Consider the following 13,520-nt stretch of genomic DNA (forward strand, 5'->3'; position numbering starts at 1 on the left):
AGCGTACTGTACTGTCCCGGGACACGACGTGCCGTGCGCAAGCGGCTCGCCGCAAATGTCGATTGTGTGGGACTCAGGTGCTTCTGTGACCGGAGGCTTAGTCATCGCTTGCCGTTTCATCATCCCGCAACATCCCGCTCTCCAATAACCGCATTCCACGCTGTTGAGAATAGGCAGCGTCGTAAAGGCATTCTATGCGATGGCCCCGCTTACGTCAGCTCGTGCCACTTGGACACGCAAGTGTTAAGACGCTACAGCTGCTTCTAATGGGCCCGTGCCATAAATCTCTGGAGAATGGCTGCTTTGAGAGGTGGGCGCTCGCTCAGGAGCAGCTGTACCCGTCTAAAAATAGTGCCAAGGCTGCTCCTGGCACACATTGAAGTAAGCATGCAGTTCAGCACACAAAGCTAATCAACAATAACTCCCACCTGCATTGGGCCTAGCATCATCGCTATTACACAGGAAGCCGGGGCCTCGTGCGGCGGGAGCGTCAGCGTATGTCACCGTGACTCACCCTACAAAACGAGAGAATCGTGACCACAAAAATCAAACACTTTGCAAAACATTCCCACTCAGCACCACATACAACAAACGCTGGTCAAAGTGACAACCACTAGTTAGCCCCCCCCTCAAAAAATATCACAAAATTCACACACTAAGCTGTTTTTTTTATCAGTGTCTCTTTTTAGTCATGTTCTGTAAGGGCTGTAAGTACAAACAGAAATACGTACGTCCGTAACACCCAGCACTGAAATGTTCAGACGAATGATAAAAATCCAAAAGAATCATTTCCAAGCACATCACTTGGATTTGGGTACTCCCACCTAAGGAAATGTGATTGCTCAACACATTTGCTGGCAGTCTGTAGAAGTGCCAAATTGGGCCTCTGGGAGTCACTGTCGCTCACAAACTGACAAAGGAAGTGCAAGTACTCATACTTCAAACTCATCAAGCACGTTGGTGATAATGGAAATGAAGAGGTCAGGATCAGGCAGGCTATTTGTGTTACATTCTGATACGGAGCATTTGACAAAAGAGCTAACTGAGCTTCCATTGAGGAGGTGAGAGGACAAGCAACCGCATGCAGGCAGAATCCATCCTGTGCAGACATTGAGGCAGCCTATAAATAAACATGAAGACGTACGTAAATCCAATAATCAATCGTGTGACGAGAGCAGACTGTCTGCTTCATTCTGATCTATTTGCTCCTGTGGGACTTGTGGCGGGGGGGGGAATACTGCCGCAATAGAAAACCATAAACACCGACAGGCCCTCATGGCTGCATTGTGCTCATAAATGTTTTATCATAGAAGCTTGCAAAAACTCAAATGTTGTCGAGATGCGCTGTCCAACACAGAAGTCCCTGCAGACTCTTAACTTGTACAGAGTGAATTTTATGAAACTGTAACATCCGTTTATTTATCTATTGCCAATACTCTCGATTAAGGCACAAAATTTCAATCCTCTTAATTGCCAATAAAATAACTTTTCATAAGCACTCCTGAAAGTATTCCATTGGTCGATTCTACCAGCTAATATCAGTCTCACAGTGGTGTGGGAAATCTCTTCTATTTCCTGTTTTTAGTTCCGTTTGTCTTTGCAATACTTATTTCCATTGATTTTTATGATTATCTCGATGCTCGGTGAATTTATTTAGTCTGAGAAAACTTCAAGAGATAATAAAGATGAGTGATTTTTTTTTAATGCACTTAAAATGTGCATGAATAGAATGCAGAAGGTCATTTGAAATTTGCATAGCAGTGGTTTGTAATTCTTAAGACAATCTGGATAACTGGATTAGAGCCCAACAAAACGTTATCATATGACACTTTTTTGTCAGAAATGTTGACAGCTTTTACTTGGTTACCATTTGGTGGGGGGGGAAAAAACCTTTGGTATACTTACCTGCACAATACTTGACTTACATCTTCAACAATTGGTTAATGTACTTTTGTGCTCATCTTTCCGACAGATTGGCAAGAAAAAAATCCCAAATTTGATATTATGAGAACGAGTGAAAATTGTCTTAATTTCCTCCTTCCCAAATTTCAACACTGCAACAAAATCTGATGACGGTTTTTGATATGCAAGAAAAGCGCACACTCTAGCGGCCGAAAGGTGTAAGTGATGCTTTGTACAAGTAGGCCTTTTTTTAATGGCAGCTCCCCCCACCCAAGAAAAAAATATATAATCTCGATATTGTGTTTTAATTGACACGTGAAGGGAAATATGCAAAGGCTCTGTGTTTACCTGTGAGCCTCAGCTAATAGGTGCACACTGTTGTGTTGTGGCTCCCCCGCTGCTCCCCTAATTACAGCCGGTGGTTGCTTTGCAGCAACCTAATAAAATCAAATACGACGCTCTTCCATATTAGTCCCATTGTATGTACTTGCAGATCAGTCCTCTCTCAGCTCTGCCATTTTACATAATGAATGCCATGGCTTTTGATGTGTTTGCCCGGTAGGAGATGCGCGCTCCGCAGGAGGAGCCAGCCGCCCGAGGCCCTGCTGTTCTTACCTTCTTCATTTAAAAAAATGGTTAAACGCAGTCTGCTGAATTAAATCGGAACGGGCGTAATGTGGCATTGTGCGAAACACTCTCTCGTTTTCTAATTCACTCCTTCTGGTTCATTGCAGTTAGTTGCCGTGATGCTTAATTATTTTGTATCGTTCCAAAATCAAGGCTGAGTACCGGATAACATTTTTGTCATTAAGCAGTCAACTGGCAATTAGTATCCGTGTCATAAACATGCACAGATTGAAAGACGTGTCAGATGGTTTGAGTCGGTGAGATGCTAAAATGAATGAGCCTGGCTTGCTATTTTGGCCAAGCTATTCACATATGCGGGCGGGCCTTTGTTAAGGAAAACACTCAAGTGCACGAGTGGATCCAATAAATGATCTCAGGAGTGTACATCCAGCAACCGTGCACGTTACCAAAGCTCACTCTTGAATGTCATTCCACTCACAAGCTACAGGTATATCTGAAAACGTTTGAATAGTTTATAGGTAGTATGAGTTTCTGTTTTGTTTTTTTGACCATTGCCTCTTTAGAGACGATGGAGCAGATCCAGGTCCGGAGTTGATATCAGGCACTGGCACATGTTTGAACCGGAGCTACCAATATGTGGTCCAATAAATTCTCAATGGAAAAAACTACCAGTTGGTGGTAGTTTTTTTTTCTCCAATTATTTTTGGACCCAACCGCAGATAGATTTTCATAATGTTATCAGACTTTAAAAATGAAACTTGACATTTTGCCTTAAGGGAAATTATCAAATGAAGTGCAAATGTTCTTGTGCTAATTAAGACTTTGTTTTGGATCTGACTCTTGTGTTGCCAAAACTCCAACAGGCTTCCTCCTTTGCGGGTTCATAAATGTGTATACATTGATACGGAATCGTCGCACCTCAGGCGGCGAAGCATTCGACACATCAAGCTCAGCGGGATGAAAACTGAGCACACTTCCCACTACAAGAGCCAAAACTCTGATGTGTTTCTATCCATCCCAGCGGGGCTTTGGGTGCACGATAGGAAGTTGAAAACACTCTTCGTGCCAGGCTCAGCAGCATTTACGTCCGTGCAAAGCCACATTTTTTTTTTTTCCTCTCGTTTTTGCTTTGCGATTCAGAAGGACGCTCAGTAGAGCATTGCTAATATGGCGCTCTAAACAAATTCCTACCCCCTGCTTCTCTTCTGTCAGGAAATATGCTGCGGGGAAAGCTGGTTCTTTGAAGAATCATTACAAGAATGATTTTTATGAAAGGGAAAGAAATGCAGTGTTTCAGTCCGATTAGGGTGTGTGAATAGTGCTTCTTGTCTATGCTCGTAATCAATGACAGAGCTTCTCCAAAGTGTCTCAGATGCCATCTTGACTAATTTGGTCGAGACACTAAAGTTAGAAAAAAACAAATAAATCCATCACTAGTGCTTTTTCTCTCTTGTGCTGGCACTTTGCTCCCTGGTGTGTTTTGAAGCTGCCGAGGCACTGTTCATGACAACTTGTTTGGAATTGGACTTACAGTGAACACAATCAAGAAGCAAAGAAAAGACCATTTATTATTAGCAAGGCATAAGGAGCAAGTTTATTTCAAATCATATACCACAGCCATGTTTGATATAAACAGCCACCTCAGTACAAAGGCACTTCATTCATAAAATAACAAATGTGCTCAAATTATTTAGGGTTGAATCAAATACAGATTTAAAAAATAATACCCAAAAAAAACTTTAAATGTAGCCCTGTCAACTGGCGCCATTTAATTGATTTTATTTTAAAACTAACAATTGGTCAAACTTTTTTGCCATAGTGTTAAATATAATTTTATATATCAAAAGTACTCAGGATCGGTGATTACTCAAAGCATGAGACGCGTACTGGTATCGTTCTGAAAAAAGTGCCATAGAACATCCCTAATTGTCTACATCTGGAAGTTATTAATCCCAGTAACAGTAGTATTGCACAATTGCTACATCATTAGAGCAACTATTATTCCACGACCGTTACAGCCCAAGTTATAAAGACAGGATAAAAAAAAATACAAGAGAAAAGCAACCATTTGGCATGTGAGGAGTAAAGTGTAGTGTCCACATCTGTCATCATGTGACAGTGGCTGCATTTTCAGCAAGTCGTCGAGGGTCTGGTCCCGGCATGGCTTTGTCTAGCCGCCATCTACCCTGAGTCATCACGGCAATGTCTGCTAGCTCTTGCCGTTGGGCCAGCGCGGCCATCATGTGTTCCAGTTTGGAGCGGATGGCCGAGTAGTGGTGCTGGCGCTCTTTCGTCAGACTGCTGAGGCAATCCTTCAGCGTGCCAGCTGGAGCTGCCTGGGTGGGGGTGCTCATACTAAGAGAGACGGTCTTTTTCTGGCTGAGCGCGGTCACGGGCCGGGTGGGATCGGGCTGCCAGGTGAGCTGGAGGTCCGTCTGCGCTTCACCGTCCGCCACTGAAAAACTGGTCTGGGTGGCCACGTGGCAGGACACCACGGTCGGGCGGACAGGCTTGCTCGCTGCCGACTCCTCTGCCGGAGGATTCGGACCAGCGGCAAGGATTTCTTGATCCAAAAATTCGTCACCTATAGTTGACGTGTTTGAGGCGCTGCTGCCGTTTTGACCCACTTCCAGGATGGGACCCTCGCAGGGAAGCTGTAGGGATAGAGTGCTGATTTTCTGGCCCGGTGTGCTGGTCAGACACACTTGCTCTGAGGGCCTCTCCCTGCTTGGGAATGGGGAGGAGGTGAGCAGATGCTTGTTGGGAATGTGCTCGAGGATGGCACTGTTTCGTACACTGGCGAGTCCTCGGGCATTCACGGGAAGAGACTGCGCATAAAGAATCCGGAACTCTTCATCAAACTTTTCTGTTATCTGACCAGAAAGCTCAATCAAGTTGCTGGTGTTCAGTTTGCCATCGGTCCAGTTGAACCTGCACACAAAAAGACTGATCAACATTCTCGACTAGGGCAGTATTTTATTATTTTCATTCTTCTTTCATACGTCTGCTCGGAGTAGGTTTGATTGGCTCTCGGTTTTATGCAACATCCTTATTTATTTTGCTACATCTTGACTAATGTAATAATTAGCGGGTTATCGTTTCCTATGTAACAACTCAATAATGGCTGGCCCAAAAAGATCATTTCTAAATGCTAAATTATAAATAAACACATTTCTCATTTCTATGGAGCGAAAAGATAGATACCTGTATGAACCCGTAGCTGCACGGTTGCCATCAATCAGCATAAAGCGCTCATGAACTCTCCCAGTGATCCTTGTTCCTGATCTTGTATAATAAGTTGTGCCGGTTATGCTTCGCACTCTCATTTGCTTCAAGAATAAATAAAAAAAAGAGTTGGCAACAGTGAGCCGACCTAAAATCTTTAAGGATTATTTTAAAGATTGTGTGCCAGCAGATATTGACACTGCAGCGGGGGTACCTGAAGGTCATCCAAGCTGACGCCAATGTTTGTGCACATCTTGAGGAAAGCGGGACAGCTTGACTGGTCCAGCAGAATGTAAACGGGGACTTTGCGGATGGAACACGCCTCTTGAAGATCTTTGAAGATATCCAGGTCTGTCAGGGAATCTGTAACTATGGCAATCACCTGCAGTGGAAAATTACAGGGAACATAATTTACTTTCAGGGCTGCGGCTGTGTTTTTTTGGATGCGGCACATGATTGTGTTTTCATTTGTATCAAATGCAAGGTCTTATTGGAAAAAATCTCAGCACGTGTGTCAGACGCACCCCCCCATGCAATATGTGTGCCGATGTGCCGTCTTTCGACGGTCGTCTGTTACCATGGCAATCGGCAGCAACACTTGGTCAGCAAACAAATTATTCACCCCCCTCTCTAACAGGACAAGCACCATTTTTATAAGAGATTTGTTTTGCGCAGATCTTCCATATTCACCAAGAGGGGTGGAATTTCACAAGCCGTTGTTGTGTGTCGAGGATTAGACACGGATGTTAACGTAATCGCAGATTTAAGTCTTCAATCTGCTCATAGACACGTACAATCTGAATCTGCCTTATTTGAATGAAAATGCTTGGATTATTTTAAGGAGCGTGTGCCAAAATGTCTGCCCAATGACAATTATGCACGGTTACAGTCTTTTGTACAGCAAAAAGACACTGGGCTCGGAGGGCCTCGCTACAATAAAAGGCCTTGATAATTTCTCATTACCAGATTGATCTGGTTACTGCATTTTCCACAAATAAAATATTAATTTGGCTCCACAGAGGGAAGTACTGCTCTCTAATAGAAGAGCAACCAAACTCAGCCAAAGCGAGTTGAGACACATTTGCTGCAGTGGTTGCAAAGGCCCGAGGTCCCGCTGAAACCACACAACAATTTCTTCTTTGAACAGCAGACAGGCCTGACAGCTCAAATAAGGCACATGACACCACAATGAATATTCATTCGGCTTTTACCTTTGATTGTCCCTGCTTTTGGTCATTTCATCTCATTAAAAAGGCAGATGACAGAAATCAGGATCAAACTAAATTCCTTGGGGACTATCCAACATGATTTTAGGATGACATTTTGTTTTAGTTCTACTATTCCTGTAAAAGCAAAAGGATTTGAAGTGGTAGTGGTCTACCTACAAGACAGCCAAAATCAAAGTATGTGTACTTAGTTACTTCTTCAAAGTACTATAAAACAGTGGCGTATACACTATACTGTTTTGTACTTGTAAATGTTTCCAGTAAGAAGTGTTAGGTATGGTTTATGTAAGAGATGTTGCAGGCCTACAGGATTGGAGCGTACCTCTCTGGCACTGCTGATCATTTTCCTTGCAGCTTCTTTACAAGCATAGATGCTGTCGCCATAACTCGGCTGAAAGTGAGCCACAGCCCTGGTGACTCCCCGATACGAGCCCGCGGTGAAGGCGGGCCAGCCGATCTCCAGCGGCGGCGGCTCCACGTCCGACATCTCGGGGAAATAAGTGACCGACAAACAGTCGACCGAGCTGCTGAGAGTCTGCCCCTGCAGCGCCTGGTCCTCGCCGAGGACCGACACGCGCTGCGGGGCGACAGCGGCGTCCCCGACCCACTGGATCTCCTCATCCGACAGGAAGTTGGCGATGGACTCCTTCCTGAGAAAGCTCAGAAAGTTTTCGACCCCCCCGGTCAGGAGTTCCTCCAAGGCGAGCCGGTGTCTCTCAATGTAGACCTCCTGCAGGCTACACTGCGCGGCCCCTGTGAAAGTTGACTTGATCCTTAAGAGCGAGTCGTCCAGGCACTGTGACAGAGCCATTGCTTCTTTCCCTACCTGAGCGCTAACCGTTCCTTGGGTGGAGGATGTTTGACCTACAGGTACAGACTTTCGTATTTTGTGTTTTCCCCTAGTTCCTGTTTGTCCCGGTTCGCCATTGGTTGCCGGTGAACACTCCCAGGAGAATGGTGACTTTCGATTGGTCCCGCTGGACTGTCAATTTAATGTAAACACAATGTGATTGGTTGGTTTGGATGCAAACATGATTTGCTGTCGTTCACCCCCGCACGCAGCAGCGAGACCTCTCACTCTGGTGTTTTTTTTTTTTTTTTAAATCGCTTATTAAATCTTGCTTGATTCCGTCGTTGACAGCAACAACTTCTTGTGAAGGATTTTAGTTGGTACAAATACTTTGCTAGATTAGTTTTGTTGAATTGACGTCGTCTAACACTGCCCTTGGTTTTTCTTATCCTGAAATCTTGCCCACCGGTGTTATATCAGCGTTATGCTTATCATTATAGTTCAGAAGGGATTGCATTCGGGATTATACACTAAACTGTACATTATATGTTTAATAATTTTGCTGCTTTTCCCACCTATACCTTTTATTTTGCATTATGCAGCTTGTCTATCTATGGAGCCACGCTATACTTCCTGCTGACTTTGACTGGAAAACTATTATACAGTACTATACAGTACCAGCGCGACTAATACGCGCACTACCCAGTTCACGTCAGGCCTCGCGCGACTCGCGTGACGTCAACTTTTTGTTACGCGTTGTAACTTGTAACTAGTAGCGCTGTATGGCTTGCAGCAGCGTGTCGTCGTAGAGAAGACTTGTAGCTGCAAAGATGTCGCGGCATTTTAAATCAGGTAATGAAATAAGAAAGAGGTATTGACTTCTTAACATATTAATTTATATGAAGAAAAAAAAACGTTTTAGACCAGGTTACTAAAAGGCAAGCTGCTATTAGGGGGCATTCTATTAACTGGGGAAATACGGTAAATTTAAGTGCAGCCAATTTGTTACTTCTATTTACTTATCTACTAAACCTGATGCTGTTACTGAGTAGGAGGTGGAGCAGCTGTTTATATAAAACTGAGTAATTGTAAATGTTTTTCATATTAAACTTAATTTGAGTCAGTCAAATGTTGTCTCTCTGGTCTCTCTTGGAGGGTGTTGACATATTTTTGCCTCGGGCCCCCTGGAGGTCTGAAGGCTCTGAGTATACAGCACAGTTAACTTTTATAGCAAAACAGATATGTACAATGCTACAGGATAATCGCAAAGAACCTTTTGAAACAAAGTTACAATACAGAAATGTGAATGTTTATTGCAAAAACACAACATCATGGCCTTCTTTGGTGTTTATTTTGCATATGGTTATGTGTGAATATTTGGGTTGTCAAAGTTAAAGCGTTGACTTTAGAGATTATTTAGAATTACTGGGGGGGGGGGGGGGGGGGGGGTGAACAACTGCTGACCTATAACCTCTGCTCACTTGTTTAGAACAAAATGGTACGCGATGAGTTTTGAGAATTGTTTGTATGAGCAGGATATTAAAAAGATGCCTATAGAGCTGAGTCCACTTTGATCGTTTTGTGCAACTCTTGTATTTTACGGAGAATTGTATTCAAAGATCAAGTAAAGCTATTCGAGCAGTCTTTGAATCCAAATATACTTACTATTTGGTGGTGAAAAATATGATTTATTATATTATAGCATCTTTCCAGTGAGAACTTAATTTCTGGAACAAAAATGTGAGAATCCTGCCAATGAAAGCAGCTGCTATATAATGAAACTTGCAGCAACTCACTGTTCACACCACACCCACATTTTTTGTGTTTATGCAGCGGTTTAGCAATTGATAATCTAGTTGTTCCTGAATGTTATTTTAAGGCAACGTCTTGAACTCATTCCTGGACAAACTGGTAAGACAAAACTATTATGGCAAAATAAATTTCTAGTATGTTTAAAAAAATGGTGTCACATTACACTGTGCATCCTGCACAGTTCAGTGGATTCTTCCTGATCTCAATCTAATGTTTACAATATTTATATTATTTCATTAAGAATTGTATTACTTGCTGGAAAAAAAACCTCGCAAGAATGGGGAAAACATGCAAACTCCTGAGAAGAACGACCAAGTCGAGATTCTACCACACTGTCCGTTTCTAAATTATTAATTGTACAGTATAATTTATAATGTAGCCTGTTGAGAGCTGCTCCTGTTGAACTGACATGTCAAGAACTGCAGAAAAGACACGCAGGCTCCAGTGCTAGTGAATACATCACAGCAGCTCCGAGCAATCCCATCATGCCATACATATGGGATGACAGTATTTGCCCTCCTTATGGTCGTAGTTGACCTGGTGACAATCCCGTTTAGGTACATCCAAACGTCGTAGAAGAGGGCATGAGCTGAGATTCAAACCCGGGACCCTTTGATTGTGAGGCAGAGGATTAGCCCATCGAGCTGCCCGTGTGCTTTTTGCCTTCCTGTTATTTTAACATTGTTGCAGAAAAACGCCAGTATTTTGTCAACATGGAGTGTTTGGACTTTCAAAAGTAATAAATCATCCACCCACCCGCACAAGACGCTCATGCTGTTCGTTTATTGAGCTTGAATCCGTTGAGAAACAGCAATGCTGTCACATGCGCTTAGATGTTTTAGTAACTGACATTTTGACCTGGAATTACATTACTGTCCAATCCACACAAATATAAATAGAAGAAACCGAGAAAGTACGAACCCAACAGGATTCCAATCCATGTACGGATTTTTGATGACCAAGTATCCAGGCAACAGATATTTGTTTTGGATTACAGTATAAAATATGTTTAAGCCTCGGTCCATATAATTCTGGATTTCGGGGCTGTGTGCTGGAGTGTGACTCCACGGGGAGTCACGCAACTAACCCAGGGTCTATATCATATCCTATTGCTGGTAAAAACCACTTTCGGAGATATTAAGTCTGTTTTCATTCATCTCAGTTGTATTTGGCTGCGTTCTAGCCACTCTGGTGCCTCGATTCTCGTGTGCCATCCTGTGTCTCAGGGGTGGTGACGTTGCACAGAACCAGTCTATACATCCCCCCCTGCTTTTTTTTTTATTACACACGCTCATCTATCCCCGCCCCTCTCCAAAATTTGAGATGAAAGGGCTTCTGGATTTTGGATGACGCTCCCAATCACGTGCTCCTAGGAAATACACTGGCTATATTTTTTGGAGCTGCCTCGTCCTGCATCGCCGACCATAGTTGTTTTGCAGCGGGCCGGGCAGCTCCTGTCATGTAATGTACCTTGCCGTGGTCACTGACGGGTTCACGCTAGTTCGCCGGGTTCACTTGAGGAGAGCCCCCACCCCCTGCTCGCCTCTTCTCCTCCTCAAAGCGCGGCGATCGGAGCTAATCCAATATTATTCATTTATATATTCATGTCGGATTCCATTTTGCCGTGCCGACTGTTGAGGTAAGGACACATCTACTCTTTCTGGGACGGAGCAGTGCGAGCTGCGAACTTGTTTACCGAAATGACGTCTCGTTCTTGAATTGTGGATGTTGATCCGCTGCTGTAGTTTATATGAAGTCGCCTATGTATAAAATGGCGACACTAGGTGGAGGGGGTGGAGGATTTTTGGGGGGGAGAGGGGTTGACTGTTCCTTAGCTTTATGTAGAGTGCCAGCTGACCGTTGGCAAGTGTCTCGGGAGGTCGTGTGAGGCTATCTGAGCCTTGTGAATGGACTTGAAATGGCTTTACGCGTCACTTTGTCACACTTGGAGCCCGCCGATCTCCTCTGCGTGTGCGCTCCAGCTCGCTAGCTATAGCCTCCAATGTGGCGGATCTGATTATTGGTTTTTTTTTTTAATATTGCACAACGCGCCGCGTTTCCTCTCTTGAGCTTTATGAGTTGGGAGAGACTTCCAACCCAGCAACACTCGCTACATAGCACTCACGCAAAACTGTGGGCTCACACATAACATAAGACGGCCGAATCGCACACGCACGCACGCACAAGTGTCACAAATCTACACTCTTCATGCACGTCCTGCTATAGTAGGCCCAAATGCACAGGACTCTCTCTTTCATTTCCTCCTCTTCCTCCCACCAACATGTGCTTCTGCCCTCCTCACACACCCACTCAGTCACACACGCGCTCGCGCGCGCGCACGCACACATCGACACAAGTCCTCAAGGCTCGCTCATTGCTACATATTTTTCCGGAGTTTGGATTGCCAGTGGGGTTTTGGATGTATCACTTCCTGCGAGGAACATATTTTATAGGTGTACGTAAGTACTCAGATCGCTTTAGGAGGCATGTGGCTGTGTTGGGACTCCAGTATCTACTATGTTGTGGCCCGCAATGTGTCCCAGAATGCATCTTGAAAAGTAGTAAGCAACTATGATCACTAGATAATCAAATGTACTGTACTGAATTCAACGATGAGATGCACCTAAACAGAAAAATAACTTTCTGTTTTGGGGTATTTGTTGTTTGGCACGTTAATATAGGTAGAGCAATCCAACACAAATAGACATAAAGGGCTCTGGCAGAGCAACACTGTTCTCTTATGCAATCCTGGCACATTTTGGTGACAAAAAGTAGACTAGACTGGTCTAAGTTGTGGCGCAGGTGTTGTCATGTGATTTCGGTGAGTTTGATTCAGGGACAAGAAGGCGGATTTTGCTGTTGTGTGGTGGATGTGATCGTATTTCATTCATAAATATGACATCAGCGTGCATCGAACCCTCCGAATTATTGTCGAAATCAATTCGTTGAATGCATAATTAAAAGCAACCTTGTACTGCGGCACAACTGACGCATGTGTGTGTGTCGGGGGGGCGTGTGATCAAGGTTTGGGAGGAATGACTGAATCCTTTACTTATACCCTACTCCCTAATCACAATATAAGAATTTTTAGGGGGAATCTGTCAGTAAACTCTGCAGTGAATCCTCATGTAGAGCTCTGGGAGTAGGGATAGAGTGAACATGTCTCCCCAAAGTCTCTCCTTACCGACTGTTTGTTGCCACTATGGACAGCATTGTGGCTTCCACGAGGCCGGATGAATCGTGGCAGCCTGGCTGGCTCGACAGGCGTGATTCACTGGCAACTTTTGGCAATGGGCTTTAATGATTTCACCATGTGACGGCGTTACATGTAATGTAGGTCAAGGAAAGGACTGAGGTTTTCCGTAGGGCCGTTCCAGAACAAGTGTGGAAGTCTGCTCCCCTGCGGACATGCTTCATACTTGATTCGTGGGCGTGTGCGCGCTTGACCAGTAAGACGCGGTTGGCCCGGCCAGTTTTGTGTGCGTGGAGGTTTTTCACTCCAGCCGGATGTAGACTGGGAACGGGCTGCCTTGTTTCGGAACTCTACTCTAATGAGGCCAGCCAGTCTCCCTTTCATCCAGTCAGAAATAGGACTGCGCTGTGGTCCGCTTTTGTCCCTCAATCGGCAGCCGACTGTGAGTAGCTGTGATTTAAGTAACAGTCTTAGCTACAGAGAGGGAGAGATTTCATAAAATTAAAGTCAAATGTGAAAATAGCATTTGAGACAAATGGCAGATGAAGTGGCTAACGCCGAGGCAGCGTTTACTGAACGCAGCTCACTTTCAGGTATACGTTTGGTCTGTTATGGTTGATGACGCACTGTTGACTTTTAGCTGTGGGCTAAAATAAGAAGAAAAAAAATGCCACTTTGTGTGGAGTGAATAAATATAAATATGAGCCTCGCATTTTGAATTGAAATATAGAAAAAAAAAAATATATATATATAAATAAATACAACAAAAAAGTACATTTAAAAA

At 44.0% G+C, this 13,520-nt stretch overlaps 2 protein-coding genes across 5 annotated transcripts in view; one reads left to right on the forward strand and one right to left on the reverse strand.

Moving 5' to 3' along the window:
- si:ch211-232b12.5 (zinc fingers and homeoboxes protein 3) overlaps positions 1 to 13,520 on the forward strand; it is a 38,112-nt gene that overhangs the window by 12,925 nt on the left and 11,667 nt on the right. For 2 of the 4 annotated variants that reach the window (XM_037251712.1, XM_037251711.1), the window contains exon 1: positions 10,864 to 11,182. The exons of 1 other annotated variant lie outside the window; for it this stretch is intronic. The gene's annotated coding sequence lies outside the window, so the exon portion shown is untranslated. Of the gene's footprint in view, positions 1 to 10,863; positions 11,183 to 11,808; positions 11,999 to 13,520 lie in introns of those variants that run through there. One more of the 4 variants, XM_037251715.1, reaches the window with a different exon arrangement.
- On the reverse strand, positions 4,035 to 7,857 carry fam83d (family with sequence similarity 83 member D). Its single transcript, XM_037251718.1, has 4 exons — positions 7,264 to 7,857; positions 5,930 to 6,097; positions 5,695 to 5,819; positions 4,035 to 5,421 (listed from the first exon to the last, which is right to left on the reverse strand). The coding sequence occupies exons 1-4, from the start codon at positions 7,750 to 7,752 to the stop codon at positions 4,599 to 4,601; spliced, it is 1,605 nt and encodes a 534-aa protein (XP_037107613.1). The 5' UTR covers positions 7,753 to 7,857; the 3' UTR covers positions 4,035 to 4,598.

This window comes from Syngnathus acus, chromosome 5 (genome assembly GCF_901709675.1).
Source record: "Syngnathus acus chromosome 5, fSynAcu1.2, whole genome shotgun sequence".
In the NCBI taxonomy this organism is placed as follows: Eukaryota; Metazoa; Chordata; class Actinopteri; order Syngnathiformes; family Syngnathidae; genus Syngnathus; species Syngnathus acus.